General features: G+C 32.4%; 4 protein-coding genes across 8 annotated transcripts; 2 read left to right on the forward strand and 2 right to left on the reverse strand.

Annotated features, from left to right (window-relative positions):
• Positions 1 to 47: 47 nt before the first annotated feature.
• JTBR (jumping translocation breakpoint protein JTBR) lies at positions 48 to 2,968 on the reverse strand. 3 transcript variants are annotated; one of them, XM_087407287.1, is made up of 4 exons: positions 2,950 to 2,968; positions 933 to 1,056; positions 468 to 701; positions 48 to 241 (listed from the first exon to the last, which is right to left on the reverse strand). In XM_087407287.1, exons 2-4 carry the CDS (start codon positions 986 to 988, stop codon positions 79 to 81), a joined length of 453 nt encoding a protein of 150 aa, XP_087263413.1. In that variant the 5' UTR covers positions 989 to 1,056; positions 2,950 to 2,968; the 3' UTR covers positions 48 to 78. The 3 variants fall into 3 exon arrangements, with proteins under 3 accessions (XP_087263413.1, XP_087263412.1, XP_011053173.1); XM_087407286.1 differs by lacking the exon at positions 2,950 to 2,968 and adding an exon at positions 1,397 to 1,625; XM_011054871.2 differs by lacking the exon at positions 2,950 to 2,968 and having other exon boundaries at positions 933 to 1,312.
• On the forward strand, positions 1,684 to 9,402 carry Lnk (SH2B adapter-like protein Lnk). 2 transcript variants are annotated; one of them, XM_011054923.2, is made up of 5 exons: positions 1,684 to 4,313; positions 4,850 to 5,733; positions 5,819 to 6,018; positions 6,107 to 6,364; positions 7,605 to 9,402. In XM_011054923.2, the coding sequence occupies exons 1-5, from the start codon at positions 3,745 to 3,747 to the stop codon at positions 7,740 to 7,742; spliced, it is 2,049 nt and encodes a 682-aa protein (XP_011053225.2). In that variant the 5' UTR covers positions 1,684 to 3,744; the 3' UTR covers positions 7,743 to 9,402. The 2 variants fall into 2 exon arrangements, with proteins under 2 accessions (XP_011053225.2, XP_087263406.1); XM_087407280.1 differs by having other exon boundaries at positions 6,107 to 6,448; positions 7,605 to 7,746.
• Positions 9,403 to 11,342: 1,940 nt separating this feature from the next.
• Atox1 (Antioxidant 1 copper chaperone) lies at positions 11,343 to 12,943 on the forward strand. 2 transcript variants are annotated; one of them, XM_011054872.2, is made up of 4 exons: positions 11,343 to 11,796; positions 11,886 to 11,961; positions 12,159 to 12,194; positions 12,462 to 12,943. In XM_011054872.2, the coding sequence occupies exons 1-4, from the start codon at positions 11,785 to 11,787 to the stop codon at positions 12,587 to 12,589; spliced, it is 252 nt and encodes an 83-aa protein (XP_011053174.1). In that variant the 5' UTR covers positions 11,343 to 11,784; the 3' UTR covers positions 12,590 to 12,943. The 2 variants fall into 2 exon arrangements, with proteins under 2 accessions (XP_011053174.1, XP_011053175.1); XM_011054873.2 differs by lacking the exon at positions 12,159 to 12,194 and having other exon boundaries at positions 11,365 to 11,796.
• Positions 12,712 to 20,994, reverse strand: LOC105145419 (uncharacterized). Its single transcript, XM_011054924.2, has 6 exons — positions 20,332 to 20,994; positions 19,458 to 19,809; positions 18,351 to 18,558; positions 18,088 to 18,284; positions 17,649 to 17,981; positions 12,712 to 16,709 (listed from the first exon to the last, which is right to left on the reverse strand). Exons 2-6 carry the CDS (start codon positions 19,803 to 19,805, stop codon positions 16,359 to 16,361), a joined length of 1,437 nt encoding a protein of 478 aa, XP_011053226.1. The 5' UTR covers positions 19,806 to 19,809; positions 20,332 to 20,994; the 3' UTR covers positions 12,712 to 16,358.
• Positions 20,995 to 21,068: the final 74 nt, after the last annotated feature.

Raw genomic sequence — 21,068 nt, forward strand, 5'->3', positions numbered from 1 at the left:
TTCTTTGTCTTTTTCTTGAACAAGTGAAAAATATATAAATATAAAACTTTTCTATCTATTTTTCTCAACTTATAGCATTCATGCGCTAATTCGTAATTGTCTCGCTACTTTTCTGATTATTCTCTGTCTTAATATATTCTCTCTCCAATATACAGCTAAGCAAGAGAAGATTGCTGTAGCAAACATGAAACCCTCGAACTTCCAGAATGTTTTTTCCTCTAGCCAAGCTACTTTGTCACAACTATAATACAAATATGAGAATGTAGTATAAAATCAAGTAAATATATCAAATCCTGGTGGTCGATTGTGCGTTTTGAAACAAGGCAAGAATTACAAAAGTGAGCAAATTCACTAAGGGTTGACCAATTAATAAATATTTTAATAAATTCACTAACTTTCTAATTTTATTTTTCTAATTTTCACCTTATTTCAAGATACATAATCAATCCTCTGTCAGTGTGCTTTACCTTCTTGTTATTGTTTCACCGCTCTTACATTTCAGCACTTCTTTATATCTTGCATGGATACAAACGTCAATGCTTTCACTAGCAATTTCAAAGGCAGTGCATGGATGACATTCGGATATCACTTCATACTCCTCGCCAGAGATACAGGAGGAATTATTCTCATAATTATCAACATAAAGTTTACTTGAGCTATTTGTCCAATGGCTCTCGATAATTAGCGCTAAAACTGTTAATCTGTAAAGAATGTATTATACAAGAAATTAAGTTTCTTCATAAATGTTTTGTTTAACAAAGCCTGCATCTATAGCAGTTTGGTGTTTAGGCTATGTTCGAAACATCACTTGAGTACCTCCGTGTATTTTATCTCTATTATTCGAATGTTGACAATAAAATGATACATTACTCTGGAGCTACTCCGAATGGTTTCCGAACATACATTTAATTCGAAAAATATGAGAAACTAACCCTCCTAAAAATGTGATACCTAACAACATTCGCTTCTTCGTGCAAGATTCGATCATTTCGGATTTCTCTCTATTTTCAATAATCACTCCACTCTGATTATATTACAGATCCACCACTATAAGTTCTATAAAGAAAGACCGTGACTTATTCCTTGTAGTAATTATAGTTGAATATCTTGCACTTTTCATCTTTCTTCCTCTTCTTATTAATGTTTAACCTTATCAAATTATATCTAATTCATTCTAATCTAATCGGGATAGAGAGAGAAAAGCCCATGATGCATCATGGGAGAAGCCCAAAGAATGCAAAGAAGTCTGAACACAAGGTTTGTTCGCGTCGCATACTCCAACATGTTCCAATGTGCTCCTGTTATAACTTCTACTCACTTCAACGAACGCGTTAGAGTTAATAAAAGCATAGTAGGAGCATTTTAGAGCATGTCAGAACATGCAACGCGAACAAACCTATGAACGTAATCATAGCGTAAAAAGCAAGATGTAGCATTTCCGATGATGCGCACTCGTTCAATTTTTGAACCAATTAGTACGCGACCCATTTTGCAAGCAATAGCATTGTTCGTTTTGTCTCTCAGGGCTTCTTTCTAAAACTTCCTCTCCGAGGAAAATTTTATTCGAAATATATAATATACGTAACGTATATTATAGCACATAGAGTAAAATCTTTCTCGGAGAGGAAGTTTGGAACGTAAATGAATAGTAGGAACTGTTCGGTCTGAATGAATGCAGCGCACATATGTACTTATACTGTGCCCAGCGTGTTGAACTTGAATTGGATTCACACTATTACTGAATTCACACTGAATCCGACGTTCTGCAACCAATCAGAAAGCAGAATTTTATTTCGTATCAATGGCCTAATTTCCACCGAGGGTTTAATCCGGAATGTACGAACCAACCAACTACAGTCGAGCATTCCTCTGTCGTTCGACTGTAACAGGGGAATACTTGACTGTAGTTGGTTGGTTTTTATATTCTGATCCGCGGATTAAACTCTCGGTGGAAACTAGACCAATGAGTGTCAGATTGATCCCCAATATTGGGCCAATATTAATTAACGGATAACAGTAGAAGACATAAACTTAAGCCGAATGAATCAATCAGGATATTACTTTAGATTATGTAATGTAACGGAAATGGAAATAACAAGTATACTTATCCATAACCTCGCAATAAAGTGAATTTCAACTGGTTGAAACTCGCCTTATGGATGAATTTCTTGTATTTTTATTTCCGTTAGAGTAGATCTGAAGCAGTATCCTGATTGGCTTAAATTCACGTTTTTAGATTACTGTTACAGAAATTTTATGTGCAACAGCCTTAAAACACCTATTGTAGATTTAGAGCTACGTTCCAAAACTTCCTCTCCGAGCAAGATTTTACTCTATATTCTATAATATACGTGTACTATATATTTCGTAAATTTTCCTCGAGAGGAAGTTTTGGAACATAGCCTAAGACGCTAATGCAGCCTTCCGATTGGTTCATTACTTATGAAAGTTGCGCAAGCGTTGCCGCGTTCTGTGTGCGAGAGCCGAATCAACGTCTCGGAAGTAATAAATATATAATTTCCACTGCGCGATAAAAGTTGAACTCAATCCAACTTTTGCCGCGCGGCGGAAGTAATTTACATCATTTCTAGAAGTTTTGCGTGGTGAGGCCGACTTAAGAACATGGAATTATTGGTTAGTGCGATAACTCCGCCACGCGGCAAGCATTGCTGCGTTCTGTGTGCAGAAGCCATTAGGGTGCCGTCCCATTGAACGGAAATTGACAACGAAACGGAACGAACTACACGACTAACCTCTACTAAAATCGAGGAAGATAAAGACAGAGAGAAAGAGAGAGAGAGAGAGAGAGAGAGAAGAAAGAATAAAAGAGATTGTGCCAGTATAGAATGAGTGGAAGCGAATCGCGCATATCGCACAGATCATGCATTTTGTGTGTGTGCTCCATAATGCTCATAAATATTTCTGCGAAGCAAGCTCGACCATACGAACGTGCGAGTCCTTGACTTTGACACACGGTCGTGATAAAAATCAGCACGGTCCCGATAAAGTCCGCCGATGATCACTATATCGTTCACTCCCGGGAAATGCAGACGAGAGAAACAAATATAAAAAAAAAGACAGATCGCAAGTAGACGAGTGAAGTTAACCGAAGAGCAAGAAAACGAAGTATTGTACTTCCCGATTGCTCTGGAGTTTTAGCTATCATCGGTTACAATTAATCCGTCATATCGGTTGTAGCTTTTCTTTTCTTCGTAAAAGAGAACAATATGATGAATTAAGAAGAAATATATGCAACTCTAATATATTGAATTTTTTATCTTGGATCTTATTCAAGTCTCAAACTCAGCGATTCTCTCACACATGATCATATCAGCGTCCTCTCGCTGATACTCTTTTTACTGCTACTCTTCCCCCTTCTTTTTGCAGAATCCATTGTGTGTGTATGTGTATGTGTATGTGCGCGTGTATATAAGTATATGCCAGTATATGTATGCGTATGTGTTGGATTGTGACCATTCAGCAGCCGCCGTGATTAGTTTTACGGCGAGCGCGCGTACGACGTGATGCGGGGTGTGTGATATGTCTGTAGCGCGCGCTCGTATCCACCCTAAACGGCGGCGACGTTCGTGAGGGTCGAGGGGATTCCGAAGTAGTGGCGGCGGTGAGACGTGAGTGAGAGTGGAGGGCGACGGGTGGCGACTACGACGGCGGCGGTGGTGGTGGCGGCGACGGCGACACAAGGGGGGGAGGTTTTCCGCCCCCTACGCAAGCCAGACGCCGGTAATGAGTGTTTACGCCGCGAGCACGCCGACAGCGAGTCCTGCGATATCGCCGGCGATTAATACGACGGCGACAACGGCATCGACGGCAGCGAAGCCGCCGACGACGACGACGACAACGACGACGACGACGACGACGACGACGACGTCGCCGACAGCAACAACGACGATCACGACGATAACTACGGAGACTGCGTCAACGTCAACGACGACTACAACAACGACGACGACGACGGCGGCGGCGACGACGACGGCGGCGGCGGCGGCGGCGGCGGCGGCGGCGGCGGCGGCGACAACGGCGACGACAACAGCGGCGACGACACCGGTTACGACGACGGCCACGTCGTCCACGGCGACCGCCGCGTCGCCGGAAGCAGCGACCGGCTGGATCGAGTTCTGCGAGAGACACGCCCGCGCCTCGGCCTCCGACTTTGCCAAGGCATTCTGTGCCTACGTTAGTCTGAACCTGCCCGAGAGCGCCCGCGCCAACCTCTCGCACCGCGACTTCCTTCGCAAATTCGTCGAGAGCTTCTGCGAGCATTTTGAGAGCGAATACCTGCGTCAGAGTGTGAGGTGCGTGTCGCGCGGCGCTTTTATGTTGCACTGTCACGTAGAATGTCATAATGAAGACCATTAACCTTTCGTACCATCAGGAAGTAAACATTGGAGTAATCGCCTGAATGGCAAACATTGGAGTAATCACTTTAATAAAGTTTAAAGTTGAAAGGAAAAACTTGAGTGCATAACTTTTGTACAAAATAGAAATAATTTACGAGAAATTATGAATAATAAATTAGAGTTGCATACAGATGCTTATATTTATTATAAACTTTGATAAAATATATCAAATACAGAATATTTTGTATGTTATTTATATTAAGAAAAAGATTAAGAAAATTTAAAAATTTAGAGTTCTTATCTCATAAAATGTTGCTTATAATTTTATTTTATTATATATTGTATAAGAATATATTTTATTTCATTATATTATAAGAATATATTTTATTTTATTTACATTTTTATTTTTATAATTTTTTTAAATTATTGATAATTTGGAGTTTTAGGTTAAGCATATATACATATAGTAACGGTGCTCTTGTATTTTCTAGATCGCTATCATTGCATGATACTAGGAGTATAGTATCCAATGAAAGAGATATAAATCTTGCAAGTCAAAACACTAATGCACCAGTTCGAGCATCCTCTCATGAGGAATTTAGTGACTATTCTGAACACGAAGGAGAGGCGGTGTCGCCGAAGCCCAGTCACAAACCTTTCTTCCGCAGATTATCTTTTAAGGGACTTAAAAAAGGCAAGAGTTTCTTCCACAAGCAACAGAGCGATGAAGTCGAATTATCTCACAGTGAACACCGCAAGGATAAACATTCTAAAGCTAAGCTGTCGAAAATTGTAGTGGAATGTCGTAAGGAAGGAATCGTTAATGCCTTGATGGGAGAAAACATAGATGGGACGCAAAAATGGGAAAAGTCACGGCTAGCTTTGATAAAGGCCATCGGTGGTTACATGTTGGAGTTCTACTCTCCACCGAAGGCTGTGAAACCACGAAGCGGAGTCTTTTGCTCGGCGATAACAGAAGCGAGGGAAACCACAGCGCTCGAAATGCCGGACCACGAGAATACATTCGTCCTGAAGACTCAAAATATGGAATTTGTCATCGAGGCACACGACTCGAACGACATGAAATCGTGGTTGGCGACAATTAGGTACTGTATGCGAACGGTACAGCAAAGCTCGAGCGCTCCAGGTTCCGGGCCTGGTGACTCTTTAGGAGATTCTCTGGGCCACGGTTCGCTTGCTATCGGATCCGACAGTGATCGATTACGAGCCAACTCGGCGAGTAAAAGCTTCCGATCCGCTAGTCATGAACACGGCGATGACTCGCAGGGCAATCCACCAGAATTACCTCCGAGACTTCACGTGCGCAGCAGTAGTAATCTAGAATTATGTTCCTCTCAGCAAGAAATCGAGCAAAGTAAGGAATAAATCCTGCAAGAGTAAGTCAGGCAAGGGCAATAACTAAAAAAAAAATATATATATATATATTTGTTTGCTTGCAGTGTCTGCTAATGAGGGTGAGCTGGATTTATCGAGTAGCTTACGAGAATACCCGTGGTTTCATGGCACTCTTCCTCGTTCGGACGCTGCGCAGCTTGTATTGCATAGTGCAGCTAACGGTCACGGTGTTTTCCTGGTTCGGCAAAGCGAGACTAGAAAAGGCGAATTTGTGTTAACTTTTAATTTCCAAGGAAGAGCAAAAGTAATTACATCATTTTCAACATTTAATGATAAATGATGTTTAAACAATTTTTAATATATACGTTTTAATATATTCATTTTTATTACAGCATTTACGAATGACGCTAAATGATCAAGGTCATTGCCGAGTTCAACATCTGTGTTTTCCTACGATATATGATATGCTTGAACACTTTCGCCAGAATGCGATACCACTTGAATCTGGTGGGACTGCGGATGTTACTTTAACAGAGTACGTAGTGGCGACGAGCCATGCATCGCGACCAGGACATCATAACGTAGCGAGTAGTTCGAATGTACAACAGTCGCAAGAGAGGAGACCTCCGGCAACTCTGGAGTCCAGAGAAGTAAGAGTCTGCAGTGGAAGTCTAACTCCTCTTGTGTGAGCGCGAGTGGCCAACACCCACAGTCTGAAGTCTAATCTACAGACAGTGAGTAGATAAACCAGCTAAAGCGCCCATATTTATTGTATGGTCGATGATACAGAACAGATTTAATATCTGCATTTGTGCAAATTCGCTGGAAACTTGATGGAAATTTGTATAGATTGATATACAAAGTTAAATATAACGCACCCTACTTGTGTCCTATTTATAACAAAATCCATTTATTTAATAATTTATTTAATATATGTTCAAAAAATATGTACTCCAAAAAGAGTAAAAATAATGTATTATTAAAAATTTCTTATGTTCATATTTTTTCCTAATTTTTTCATGTCCAAGGTACGTTTATGTTACAGCACATTTTTATACCTTTTATTTATTTATTATTTTATACATTTTATAAATGATGATTTGATTAAATTTGTATATCATTCGTCTAAATATGCAAAATTATTGTGTGATGAAATTTTTATGAAAAGTTTAAAATGATAAATATGTGAAATGTAATATTCAGAGAAATATGACCGTGGGGCAAGGAGCTCGCTTTTAGTAAGTTTTTTCTTAAAATTTCTGGTGTGCTTTATTATTGTATATTGCATATTATAAGAGATTTATTTCAAGCAGTACAGGAGCATTCAGAAATCATTTTATCTAATTAGTACTTTAATAATTATAAAATAAAATTGCCACTTACGATATTTGTATCAGGAAGCTATGAAAGTATTATTAAATTGACAGAGTCAGATATTAGAGTATTTCTGGATGAAATATCCTGATTGCTTACATTTTTATAAATGTTAGAAAAATTCTTGTCAATATTTCTTATTTTGAATTTATAAGACTTATAATAACACACGTTACTGTGTATATGTCATCAATAATATTTATTTCGTAACTTTTTAATTATTGTAAAATTAAATGTAATGTATACACAAAATATCAATTTCGTTCTTTAACATGGATATTTGCATTTGCCAATTGCTTATATCTTTCATAATCAATATCAATAAAACGAATCAGTATCATTTTCTTAAATAATTGTAACTTAGTTTCATTTTCTGAAATATTGACTAACCTTTTTCTAATATTGACATGTGTATGTTTTATTATTTCTAAAATCCAGAAACTTTAAGAGAAACTTCTGATAAGATAGCAAGATTTAAAATATATATGAGTGCTTAATGAGATGTTAATAAAATAGGTACGCACTTATGGTGGTTCTATAAGAACTCGCGTGGAATCGTTGGAGAGACTAGAGCAACAGAGCACCATTGTGGAACAACAAGGCTCGGCTTCGTCCACCGGCAGAGCGGTTCAGAATACTTACAGTTTCCTCTGACGCTGGATTCACGCTAATCCGCCATCAGGCTACAATCCAGTCAGTCCGACGGACTGAATGTGAACGATATGATGAAGTAATCGCAGTTTTTATCTCCAGAATTGCGTCACGCCATAAACCGCTGTTTTACGACAAAGCGCATCTCTTTGCTAGTACAAAAGAATTGCATTTTTCTTTTTAATATAACTATCTTCCAATCATTGACTCTTGCGTTCAGCATTCGATATACTTTTATGATTTATTAGCAACGCGTTTGCATCGCATTTACATCGAATAATAAGAAATAGAATAGATCAACAAACGAGTCTCAGTTAGCAATAGTCACTTCATAACGTGCTCAAATTATTCCCACCTCCTAATAATGCTGTAGCATTCCATGGAGCTCCGTTTCGCAGGTTTGCATGCATCTGTGACACGTCTTTTTCATCGAGACCGAATTAAGTCTCCTCGTATATTTTTACTGAGAGAACGGATATATTTTAATGAAAGATCCCGAGTCTCGTTACACTGCTTAATTAATACACGTAACATTGTGCGTAAAAACGTATGTGTGTAATTGGAGAATAATAGTCTCCAAAATCTTGAATTATGGACTGCCAGTATAATGCAATCCCTATTTGTGTCTTCGGATCATCCCGAAAACGTGACAAGTACGCCAAAGCTAAAGCTGAATTATTATTAAACCCCCGCTTCTCTCGCCACGTACAATTTGTTATACAAAATTACATTTCAGCCGCATTGTCACTAATCCTGATGCTTCGTAGGGCGAATAAATGTAACAGATATGCCCTATAACCATCGATAAGCATAAAACGAGCTGCGATATTTATAAATTACCCCAATCCTCGTCAGTGTAAAAATCAGTGTATAAATTTCTCCACTTGGGCGAATAATAAGAAAAAAAGGGGAAGAAAAAAGAATTCAACTATGTTATCATTCGGGATGAATGGAAAGAGCAAAATATTTCGTGCTACAGTAAATATGGTCCCATATATCCCTGCAGAAACCATATTCGATAAGCGTATCGAGAAGTGTATTAACAAATTGTGTAACGACTAAGGATTATCACTAACATCATAGAGCAATATGACTGAGTGTGCAAAATTAGACTATAGACAAATGTATGGATGAGTGATACACGTATGACAGAGAGTTATAATCGACGGAATATCCGATATGTGAAACGAGCAATGCAGATATTCTCAGTATGAATCGAACTGATTACTGTGATAAGATCTCTCATTCGCACAAGGCATTCAACAAATCCCGTCGCCGTCCGTGCCAATCTATGTTCTTATTCATAGGAAGCATAGAGGCAACAGGGACAAATTTATCAGACATTTGTACATTTCATTCACTATTCGCCATCGAAAATTGTAGAAATAGAATTTCCATCGTGGTCTCAAAACAGGAAGAGGAAAAAAAACGTAGGAAAATTATAGTCGATCTGGAAAAAAAAATCTGTATCGCAAGTTCATTCTTTAGCCGAAATGCTCGCAAAATCATGCTGTAAGTAGGATGTAAGCTTGTTCCTCGCGTAGCCGCAGTTGAACAGACAGTCCTGAAGTATACAGAGTTTGACAACTAGGCATTCAATCGTAATACTTTTCTACCTTATGTCAAGATGCAAGGATGAAAATAAAAACTGAATTCCCTGAAAGTTCTCTAATATTACTTTTAATTATCAACAAATATTGTACAAAACATTTTGTTTATACCACTTATTTATTAGATAGGAATTATTAAGAAGATGATAATCTTCTAGATTATAGTCATTGATTTTATTTAATCTTTATAAGAATATATTTTATTAAAATTAATTTAGGGATATCTTCACAAAATTTTTTTATTTGAAATTAGAAAAGTTTAATTTTTAAACTGTTCTCATCTGTAATTTCTATTTTAATTTCAAATAAAACATTTGTGAAAAAGAAAAATTTTCTAATTCTAAAAATTAAAATAAGAAAAATAATAAGTTAAATCGAGATTAAAGTTAATCTTACATTGGAATCTTGAACTTGAATGAAGCAACTTGAATGATCAAGATCCAATTACTCTAACAAGCATAATTTTGAATGTCAATGAAACTAAAACGAATACTCTTCGATTTCGATTCAGGTCTAGTTTCACAATTCATGATTAACTCTTAACTGAAGTTTAACTTATTCCTGATCTTTTTCTAATGCTAGAATTAAATGAGAATTAGATGAGAAAAAGATGAAAAATAAGTTGAACCTCAGTTAAGAGTTAATCATGAGTTGTGAAACTGAGGGTCAATAGACTATTCTATATAAATAACTGTAAGTGTGATTAACTTTTCATTATTAAATTAATTATTATATTAATTATTATATTAATTATTTAATTATAAATTGACATTTAATTATACAGAATATAATAGAATGGTCATTGAAAAAATCCTCAATCGAATTGTAGTATTTTTTATTAAATTACTGACTGAACTGGATTCTCGATAACAACCGAAGAATCGATAAAACACACTTTTACAATTTGGACTTTCAAACTTCTGACTGGATACCTATTTCGAATTTTAATATCCTAACGCAGAAATGAGTATGTAAAATCAGATTTGAGCGACAATTTTATTATGTATTGCATGTAATTTCGTTTGACTTTGTAAGGGGTTCTATAAAAATGTTATTATTTATTATCACTGAAGAAGACTTTGTAAGTCGAAACATTTGATGAATTTTGTAACGCTGTGCGTATGTAATTAAAAAATGAATTTTATTTTTTTAATTAACTGTAATTGCTTGTTTAAAAAAAGCCTTGACACATTAATTATATTGCTTTATGAAAATAATTAAACGATTGTGAAAATTCTTCAAACAGTGATTGTATACAAAAAATTAATACAATAATTTATCTTTGTGTTAAATTAGCTTTTAATCAGATTTTCTTTTTTAGATATTCTCGGGATTGTTTTTATCGGGCATAAAATCAGCAGTCGGTTCAACAAACACATATATAGGGTGTATCAAAAGTCTGGAAATGGTCGTACATCTCGAATGCAAAGCATTTTTGAAAAAAAGATTTCAGACAAAAATTATAAGGTTTAAAAAGAACTATTCATTAATCACATCCATTTTATCTTGGGCATCGGCAAGGTCAGGTCAAGGTCAAATCGATTTTTTTAATGGAATATCCTATTTTTGATGCCAAAATCTAATAGCTGATGTCAAGAGTTTTTCAAAACATAATAAAGTCATTTTTCATTAAGTACTTTTCGAGTTATAAGACTTGAAGGTACGATATCGTCGGCATTACGTAACATGTTCGACCGATGGCTAAAATCTCTTAACAGAAAGAATCAAGAGAGAATGGAGCGGATTCAGCCGGAAACTGCCATGTTTAGTGCACCGTTGAAGTGAGTAGGATATGTGGTAGGAGTGTGATGGAACTATTGTACGTTTAGTATTGTGGCTGTGTTCCAAAATTGACTGTTTGTATGGAAGTCTATACTGCACATAACGTAAATTGTAGCATTTTTAGTGCTGGCAGTAATTTTGGAACACGGCTGTGTGTGACATATGTATGTACATACACACACATGCACATTTGGGAACCAATCAGAGAAGAGAATCACTATCCACTCCACTCCACTCTCCCTTGATTCTCTCTGCTCTTGAATGTTGTTCAGGATCATGTCGTGGATAACATTCATCAAGATCATGGCCATTAGCGATTATTCCTCTTATTCGCATTTTTGCACTAAAAATTTAGTTTTACGTAAAAATAAAAATAAGATTTCGAAATTTGAGATTTTTAATCAACGACCGTTTCCAGACTCGATACGCCCTGTATATATAGTTACTTGAAAATTAGAATTATCAGAAATGGCCAGCATTGGCTAGCACAATCTCTACGTTATTTTTAACAGTGAAGCTGCAGATAAGATTTCTGCGTGCTGATATTCATGATTTTAATACGATCAGTCCTACGGTCTACCACGTCATCTGATTTGGCAATAACCCATTTGATACATTGAAGTCGAACCTACGTACTCCTCAGAGACGTTATTATGGCAGCTCAGGTAAGCAAAATGATATTCCAATCTCGAAATTTTGACAACTTTAAACAAATATTTAGACGACAATGTTTGACGATTAATTTGTTCATAAGGTACACGAATTTAACGTCGAAATGACGTGCGAGGGATGCTCGACAGCTGTGCAGAATGTACTCAAGAAAAAAGCAGGTATTTGAAAACATTTTCAATCAATTTTGCAGACGCAAAAATATTTTCGTGTATGCACCGTATTTCGTAAATTATATCTTGTCGGTATCCTTTGAAGACATTATTTTTGATCAGAACTGTGTAAAATGAGGTTAAACATACTGCATAGGGAAATGGAAGTGTCAAATATAAGAAATGGCACGGTTGTAATTTTTTAGGAAAAAAAAATACATTCCAGTCGACACAAACTAAAGGTAATGCATTAGTATTATAATTTCACACTTAATAATGCAATAACTGTTGTACAATATGTGCTATATTTTATTTATATTATTGAGTGTGAAATTATTATTATTGTAATTATATATATATTTATATAATAACAATAATAATAACAATAATATAACAATATATAATAACAATAATAATAATTTACTGTTAATATTGTTACTTTAGCTGGTTGACTGGGATATTTATGTTCAAAATATCTCTAACTTATTATATTACTGTATGATATGTAGGTATCGATGACATCAAGATTGATTTACCAGAGAAGAAGGTATTCGTGACCACTGCGCTCAATTCGAATGAGATTTTAGAAACGCTCAAGAAAACAGGAAAAACTTGCCAATTTTTACAAACTCATTAAGGGAATTAATAAGTGGGTGATTATGTGACGTGATTGTAACAGGGGCTACTAAATACGTCAAGCATTTATATAACAGATTCTGTTCTTGATATTCTTATATTTTTTCTGTAAAAAAGAAAATCGCGTTCAATTATTAATTCATAAATATATGTACATACAAAGTACAAAAATAATGTATTTAAAATTATGTATAAGAAAATGTCTTGTATTATATTAAGCAGCTTACATATTACAAATTATATTCTTTAAATTTACTATATATAATGCAACTCAAGATAAGCTATGTTTATAATCACTCATATAATATAAAGCATCGAAATATTAATTTTGCAAATATATGAACGCTCAAATGAATTTATTGTAATTTTTTTTTCGAAATATTATTAAAAAATTAATTGCGCAATTATCAATATTTTATAAAAGATCAATATTTCTACACATTTATTTTTATATTCGTATAATTGCAGATCAGAAATTTTTTGCAAGAGATTTTGTTATATAATTTCATTAATTTTTTCTATCAGCAAAATTATGTTAAATGTTCAAATACTATACGATCATATAAGCATTGGCTGCTTAGATTATATAATATTGAGGGTATTTATAAACATTATAATGACAGCTATAACTTTAATAAAAAGAACATGTACGTTACGATATTCAAAGTATCTATATTATTTAATGTAATATGTAAAAATTTTTATAGATAGGATAGATTTATCAGGGAATAAAATACTCTTATATTTTCAAATGATCAGGAAACTATCAAAAATTTTAGAGATTCATTATAGAAAACTATTTATATGATCGTAGCAGGTACTTCTAAAAAATGTATAGGCATATATTGATACAGAGATTATTTGTTGTACATATATATTTATAAAAAAATATCCCACTCTTGTATGTACAAAAAATACAAAAATAATATACTAAGATCATATATAATAAAATCTTCTACTATCTTAAGTAGTTTGTGTATTACAATTATATTTTTTTAATTTACTATAATGTAACGAAATATGCTGCATTTTTTATATCTATAATATAAAGCATCGGTTCTACATTAGAGATTACTTTGTCTCCACTAGGATTGAATTGTATCGATCTCGGTAAATCCGTGAGCTCTAAATTCTGCGAAATAATGTTTAGCCTCAGAGCTCTGAATTCTAATAGATTTATCTCTTGAAGCACTGGTTATAAGCTCACCATTTGGTGAATAACATACATCGAAAATATAGCTCACTTCATGAGCTTTAAGGCTTTCATATTGCCATATCCACGTATCTAATCTCCACGCTCTTATTTGTCTAAGCTATCCGTTATGAATCGATTTCGTAACAGATGAAAGCTTAAAGCTGTGATATCGTTTTTGTGACCTCAAATATTTCCAGCATCTTGGATCACAGGCAGTTTCTTTCATTGTTCTACTAGTAACACAGGACAATGGAATAATAAAGACCAAGGACATCGAGACATCAAGTGTAGTGAATACATCTTTATTGTTTGTCAACATTCTATACTCGTCTCTTTTATATCTTTTATCTTTTATTCAATAGAGATACGTTCCATTTCATGCAAGGTACATGATATATCAATAGGTGATATATTCATAATCAGATCTTATATTCAAGATCATCTTAAGTACGGTCTTAAGAAGTCACGAATCAATCAGAGAGCCGTATTAGCGTCTTAAGCATTATTTAAGACAGTCTTGAAATAAGAATCAATTATGAATATCGGCCATAAATATCATTTTATCCTTCGAATATCAAAAAAAGATTTAGGCCCGTATTCAGAACGCGCTTACAACGATGTTAGCGTGCTAACATGCTTAAATTATAGCATACTATAGAATTTCAGAGATGAAAGCACGTTCTGAATACGGGCCATAAAAAATGATCATACATCATGGACATCATGCGTGAAACGAAACGCATCCTAGGATTTATAATTTTATACACATACGATTTACGTGTCACCAATGCATCACAACATACATATATACTACTACAATATTGCACGTACGCATACGCATAAATTTTCGTATGGAATTAGGTGAGTCTAATTTTATTATTCGACAATGTTTATTCACATAAACTACTATAGTCTATGGTAGTAATTTAATATTTCAAACATATGCCAATAACTATGCTAATCAATTGAATCCTGGTGGAAAAATTTTGCTGAAATTATATTCAACGTTTTAGAACACTTTTCAGCAAAATTTCAGCATTTTAGAAAAAATTCAGTTTAATTTCAGCGATTTTTAGCTGAAAAATTCATTTTTAGCAAAATATCAGCAAAAATTTCAGTTCAGTTTCAGCGATTTTTTTTAGTATATCAGCTAAAAAATTCACTTTCAATGAAATTTCAAGAAATTTTCAACAATTTTGCTGAAATGTTCCAATTTTTTAATATGTTAGTTAAAAAATTCACTTTCAAGTGAAATTTCAACAAATTTTCAGCAATTTCGTGAAATGTTCCAAAATATGTGGAAAAATTTCAGCGAAATTTTTTCATTAGGGAAAAGTTTTAAAGAATATAAAGGAAGTGATTAGAATAGTTCCTTAATTACCACAAAATCTCACTCGCGATTATTTGGTGCATATAAATTTATTTTTAATTTTATAAACTTATATTGTTTTCAATTAAAAGAAAATAATGTTACTTTCGCTTATTAATCCATTTTAGTTATTTCCAGATATGATTTTACAGTATTTGGAGATCTATTAATAATCTAGTAAGCATTTTAATTGATAATACCAACAAGATATTATTAAAGATCGTCAACCGTGGACAAATTTTCACAAAAAGTCTGGAGCCCGGAGATAATTGAAGAATGTTAATATTATCCACAATTAATATAAATTAGCGATTATATTAATATAAATATTTGGATAATACATATTATTAAATTCATGATTTTTTATCATATAAATGCTCTAAATAAGTATACTTGTAATGCACTGTAGTATCTTGTATATTATTGCAAAATTACAATTTTGTCTTTACAATTATCTCTATAATTGATAATCATACTCGGACGATATTATTAAATTAAAATCACAGTCAAACTAGTCAGACGAATAAATAATCCTTCTTACTCTCTTTCCTATTCTCTCTCTTCCCCTCTTTTTCTTCTTTCTTCCTCCTCTCTCGCTTTCATTCTTCCTCACTCCTCTTTTCAAAGATAAGCAAGGATCAAGAACAGAAGAGGAAAAAAGACAAAGAATTAGAACAGGTAATAGAAATCGTGGCGCATAAAGTGTCGAGCTAGTTTACGCTATAATCTATTATCTCGTCGTTTGCAATTAACTTCGCTTGTAATCAAATCAACAATTGATTGTAATATGCATTATAAAATTATTCAATTAAAAATTTGCTTAAATAATTAAACAATTGTCAATATTCACACATACATTATTATCAGGACTAAGCATGTAATGGAAATATTTTTACTTATTTGAAAAACATTATTTATAAGATAAATACAATTATATTTTGTATTTTATACGGAGCATATAAAAGTATTTTATATTTTGTATTTCACTATTAATAATGAAAGATTAAAAGTATGTATTTCATATTAATATTGACAATTAATGTCATTATTTGAATTACATAGTATAAAAAACTTTTAATTTTTCAATTTTAAAAAATATAAGATACAAAATAAAATACAAAAACCGTGTTTTAAATACAAGTATTTTAAATACATGCCCTGCATACATATTGTTCAAAGTGATTAATCAGTATTAGCTAAAAAAAACTACAATTTTACATATAGTTTCTTAAATGACTGTTCTAATATTGTCAAGCGTTGTTCTAATACATTGTAATTTTTACGTAATGATTGTATTTGCTTTAAAACTGAATCTTTTTCTAATGCTTTAATAGACTGACTAGAAAGTGTATTGAACGATGTCTGATCTTTTAAGACTGTTTGGGATTGTTTTGAAATGTTGGGCTGTTTTGGGATCATGGGCACGTAGTTTGCATAATCTTCTTGAGGAGATTCAACGTTCATTATGTTCATCTTTTCAGATTCCATGATTTTTGCTGATAATCCTGCACTATCGTCTGATTTTGAATGCGATTTTTTTAATGTGTTTGATAAATACTGCAATGATATATTAAACAAAGAGATCTTAGGACCATATATGTGAACATATAAGAAGAAAGGAAAGGAAATCTTTCAAACTGGATCTTAAGTGCTTAAATAATTATATGTGAATTTATATACTATCTATATATGTAATCACTTAAATTGCGCACTAAATTAATTTTTCAATCTTGAAATGCGATTGGACTACATAACAATAATATCACAAATTAAATTATTTAGTAATTTATTAATTTAAAAAATTATTTCAGTGGGCAATTTAATAAATTGCTACATAGGTACATAAATTTACATCCATAAATTTACATTAAGATCCAGCTTGACCATTAAAGGTTTTCTTTCTTTTCTTGCTTGATATACAGTGTCCCGTAAGTTTTTGCCAAGCACTTTTGTGTAGATAGAGCGGACTAAATTGAGTTGAAAAGTACTCAAATACTATCAACTTTACAAAAAACTGCAAGAGATAAAAAACATTTATTTTCTTTTCGTAGAAATTTAAGAATTTTTTCAGAATTTTTTATCAACTTTTTAGTACTGCATTTTCTTATTTTTATCAACATAAGAAAATATGATATTAAAAAATTCTGAAAAAAATTCTCAGAACTTTACGAGAAGAAAACAAACAATTTTTGTCTCTCGCTGTTTTTCTGCAAAGTTGATAGTATTTGAGTAAAAAATTATTGAAAACCAATATTCAGTGATTTTTAATAATTAATATTTCATTAACCATTACAAAAATTGCAAAATAGTAGATGACTTTTCGACTCAGTTTAGTCCTATCTATACAAAAGCGCTTGGCAAAAATTTACATCCTGTATATTATGAAACTAACAGTTCTTGATATAACTTAGCAAATCATTATTATTTTTTAACACATTGCAACCATTATTTTCTGTAGTTTAATAGAGCATATTTATATATATTAAGTTATATTACGTTTTTTGGAATTAGCTTCTCATATACTTTTCTTATATATTCTTCATCTTCTTCTTCCCTTTTCGATCTTTCATTCCCATCGTCAAATTTTGGTTTGACAGAGCTCGGCATTATCAAGTTCTTATTTGGTGTTACAGAAGACACTAATTGCAATGTAGAATTCTTTCTACTTTGACCATCCATACATAAATCATTACACTTCCATACTAGAATTTGTTGATCCGTGCTACCAGAAGCAAAAAGCTCACCATTATTTGAAAATGCTATACATGTTACCTTATCATAATGTTCCTTGAGAGAATAAATTGGACGGCCGTTTAAAATATCTAAAATCTAACCGATATTATTTGTTACCAACAGATAACAATTTGGTGATAATTTATTGAAATCACTGTATGAAATCAAATTAATTAATTAAAATACTTTTAATTAAAAGTACCTTCACTGAATAATCATCAGACGCTGTTAATATAAACTTTCCATTTGGATGGAATTTGATCATATTTATCCCTCTGTCATGAGTGTAACGCTGATATAAAGAATTTGTTCTTAGATCATACAATTTAATATAACCATCCACATTTGCTGATCCAATAATTGTACCAGTTGGATGAAACTCTATGTATCTAACGAGAACTAATATAGAAAAATTTTACTTCAAGTTCCTAAAAGATGAAATTATGATGCATTTGATCAACAAACCTTCCATATTAAAAGTTTTAACACATTGTTCGCTGGTAATGTCCCATATTTTTACTGTTTTGTCATCGCTACATGATACTAAAAGTTTTCCATCGGGAGAAAATTTAACGCATCTGACCCAATCTGTATGTTCACTAAATGTCTTGAAATATTTTCCACGGTAAGGTACCCAAAGCAATACATTTTCGTCATTTGACACAGAAACAAACTAAATATATCGATGAATAATTACGTAAATCACTTATAACAAGAATCTGATTGATTAATAACAGGGTTGGGTAAGTTAACTTTTTTTTTTGAACTAAGATAAGTTAAAGTTAATAACCTTGAAAATTTAACTTAGTTAAGATACAAGTTAATTTATAATGAAATTCATTGAATTAAAAGTTAAGTTAATAAAAAAAGTTAAAAGTTAAATTTGTTTTTTATATTTTTTTATTTTATGATTCCAGGATTTTAGCCTTACAAATAACAGAAATAACAAATATACATTCCATTTAGAAAATACTCTATATTCTACAATATTTGTTTTGTTCATATATACTGTTTACACGTATATACTGTTCGAATATTTTGTTCACGTATACTTATTAAATATAAGTAATAAAATCATTTCGAAATTTTTGTCGGACATATTTTCTCGTAAGTTATTGAAAATGAGTCCTCCTACACTGAACAAACGGTCAATATAAGCCGAAGGTATTGATGTGTTATATTTTAATAATAAGGAATAATTGATTTCAATCTACCAAAAACTAGATATATACACGGTTTCTGACAGATTAAAATCTGGGAGTCGATTGTGTAATTTGAAATGAGATGAAAATTACAAAAATGAGCAAATTTGCTAGGTGTTGACCAATGAAATTATAAATATTCTAGTAATTTTAAGTTATCACTGTTACCGCGTATTATGTCTGAGACTTAACTTAAAAAAAATTAATAGTTACGAATAAAATTTAACTAAATAAAGTTAAAAAGTTAAGAGTTTAAATTGTAAGTTAAGTTAAAATTAATTAACTTTTTAACTTTTTAATTTAACTTTTATCTTTTTAACTTAGCACTACCCAACCCTGTGATTAATAATTAATAAAACGTAAAAATTACTTTGTCTCCCTTTGGACTAAATTGTACCGATCTCACGGGAGAACGATGACCTCTGTATTCTGCGAAATTTAAGTGATCTTCGTTCCAAATTCTGATAGATTGATCTTTAGAAGCAGTAGCTATAAATTCACCATCTGGCGAATAGCATACGTCGAATATATAGGATTTATGGGCTTTAAATTTTTCACAATTCAACTTATCTAGTCTCCACAATGCTAACTTTGTATCCAGGCTACTCGATACCAATGTATGAGTTTGTGGATGGAAGCTTAATGCTGTAATGTCATCGTCGTGACCTTTCCACTGTCGGTATAAGTACGTCGTACGTTTAAAGATACTCTTTTCCATTGTCCTAGCAACACAGTAAAATAATCACAAAATAATAAAGAAATGACTAAAAGAAGAAATGAATCCACAATAGTAAAAGAATAATTAATTAAAAGCAAAATTATACATGACATATAGTGAAATTTTAATTTTTAATCGTAACTTACGAATTATTGTTATACGTACTAAGGTACAAGAATTAGTTTAACATAAATATATATATAATAATCCTAAATATATACATAAAATAATATACTATATATATATATATATATATATATATATATATATATATATAGTAAATATATATAATTCTAAAAATTTGTATTACAAAAAATATTAAACACGAAAACACCTTCATGATTCTTTAGTGTTTTAGATTAACAACGCATTTATCGCGAGTATAAAAATTAACGATACTGACTAGTTCAATGCGAATATTGTATTCTTTATTCGATTTAACTGTCCTATTTAATTAATATTTTTCTCTTAATTACAAATCATTCATGAGAGAATATATTGTTCATAACAATATTATTTTACTTACAGAATATCTTAGCGAAAAGGTTTACACGCTGTGTCCAAACGTTATAATTGTCGATTTCTTTTTCCAAACAAAACAAGTCTGTAGATTTAAATATGTATTTCGATCAGATATCAATAACTATGCTAATCAATTGAAGTTCCAAAGAAATAAATTTTAGAAGTGATCTGAATAGTAGTCCTACCACAAAATATTTCAACATGTAATTATGCCGTGTACATGCATACACGAATTTACTTTTAATTTTGATAATAGTTCCTTCATAAATTTGATTTCCTAATTTTAAAAGTTTGTCTATAGGTCAAGCCTTTTGAAAGTTAAAAGCGTTCTAAAAATGGATATTTTTTTCAAATAGTTAAATAACATTACTTTTTGAGCTCATTTTAATTATTTCCGAATGGATTGTCAGGCTCGTTATTCGAATACTTGGAAATTTTTAAAAAATTATCTTAAGTTCTCCAGGTATTGTACGATCATATCATCAACTAATTAGATGCCAATTGATTATCTATTTATAAATATTATAATGATAAAACATTATAAGTTTAACAAAAAAAATGTTATGATTTATAATACGTTCAAAGCATCTCATACCATTTACTGTGATATGTAGATGATTTTTACAGCAAGATAGCGTTACTAGGAAAGAAAGTCTTCGTGATCACTTTGCTCGATTCGAGATTTTAGAAACGATCGAAAAACTTTTAGGGATTCATTAAGGAAAATGAGCAATATTATGT

Source organism: Acromyrmex echinatior, chromosome 6 (assembly GCF_024713525.1).
Source record: "Acromyrmex echinatior isolate Ae372 chromosome 6, ASM2471352v2, whole genome shotgun sequence".
Lineage (NCBI taxonomy): Eukaryota > Metazoa > Arthropoda > Insecta > Hymenoptera > Formicidae > Acromyrmex > Acromyrmex echinatior.

Bases quoted from the DNA above. Each gene is read 5' to 3' on its own strand.
- Lnk (XM_011054923.2), top strand. From the start codon at position 3,745: ATGAGTGTTTACGCCGCGAGCACGCCGACAGCGAGTCCTGCGATATCG. The intron at 4,314-4,849 runs GTGCGTGTCGCG...TGTATTTTCTAG, and splicing joins TACCTGCGTCAGAGTGTGAG to ATCGCTATCATTGCATGATA. The intron at 6,365-7,604 runs GTAAGAGTCTGC...TTAATAAAATAG, and splicing joins CAACTCTGGAGTCCAGAGAA to GTACGCACTTATGGTGGTTC.
- Atox1 (XM_011054872.2), top strand. The intron at 11,962-12,158 runs GTATTTGAAAAC...GTAATTTTTTAG, and splicing joins TGTACTCAAGAAAAAAGCAG to GAAAAAAAAATACATTCCAG. The intron at 12,195-12,461 runs GTAATGCATTAG...TATGATATGTAG, and splicing joins CCAGTCGACACAAACTAAAG to GTATCGATGACATCAAGATT.
- JTBR (XM_087407287.1), bottom strand. From the start codon at position 988: ATGATCGAATCTTGCACGAAGAAGCGAATGTTGTTAGGTATCACATTT. The intron at 702-932 runs GTTAGTTTCTCA...CATTCTTTACAG, and splicing joins GGTATCACATTTTTAGGAGG to ATTAACAGTTTTAGCGCTAA. The intron at 242-467 runs GTAAAGCACACT...TTTGTATTATAG, and splicing joins GGTGAAACAATAACAAGAAG to TTGTGACAAAGTAGCTTGGC.
- LOC105145419 (XM_011054924.2), bottom strand. From the start codon at position 19,805: ATGGAAAAGAGTATCTTTAAACGTACGACGTACTTATACCGACAGTGG. The intron at 18,285-18,350 runs GTTTGTTGATCA...TTTCTATATTAG, and splicing joins TAAAACTTTTAATATGGAAG to TTCTCGTTAGATACATAGAG. The intron at 16,710-17,648 runs GTAATATAACTT...ATATCATTGCAG, and splicing joins AGAAGCTAATTCCAAAAAAC to TATTTATCAAACACATTAAA.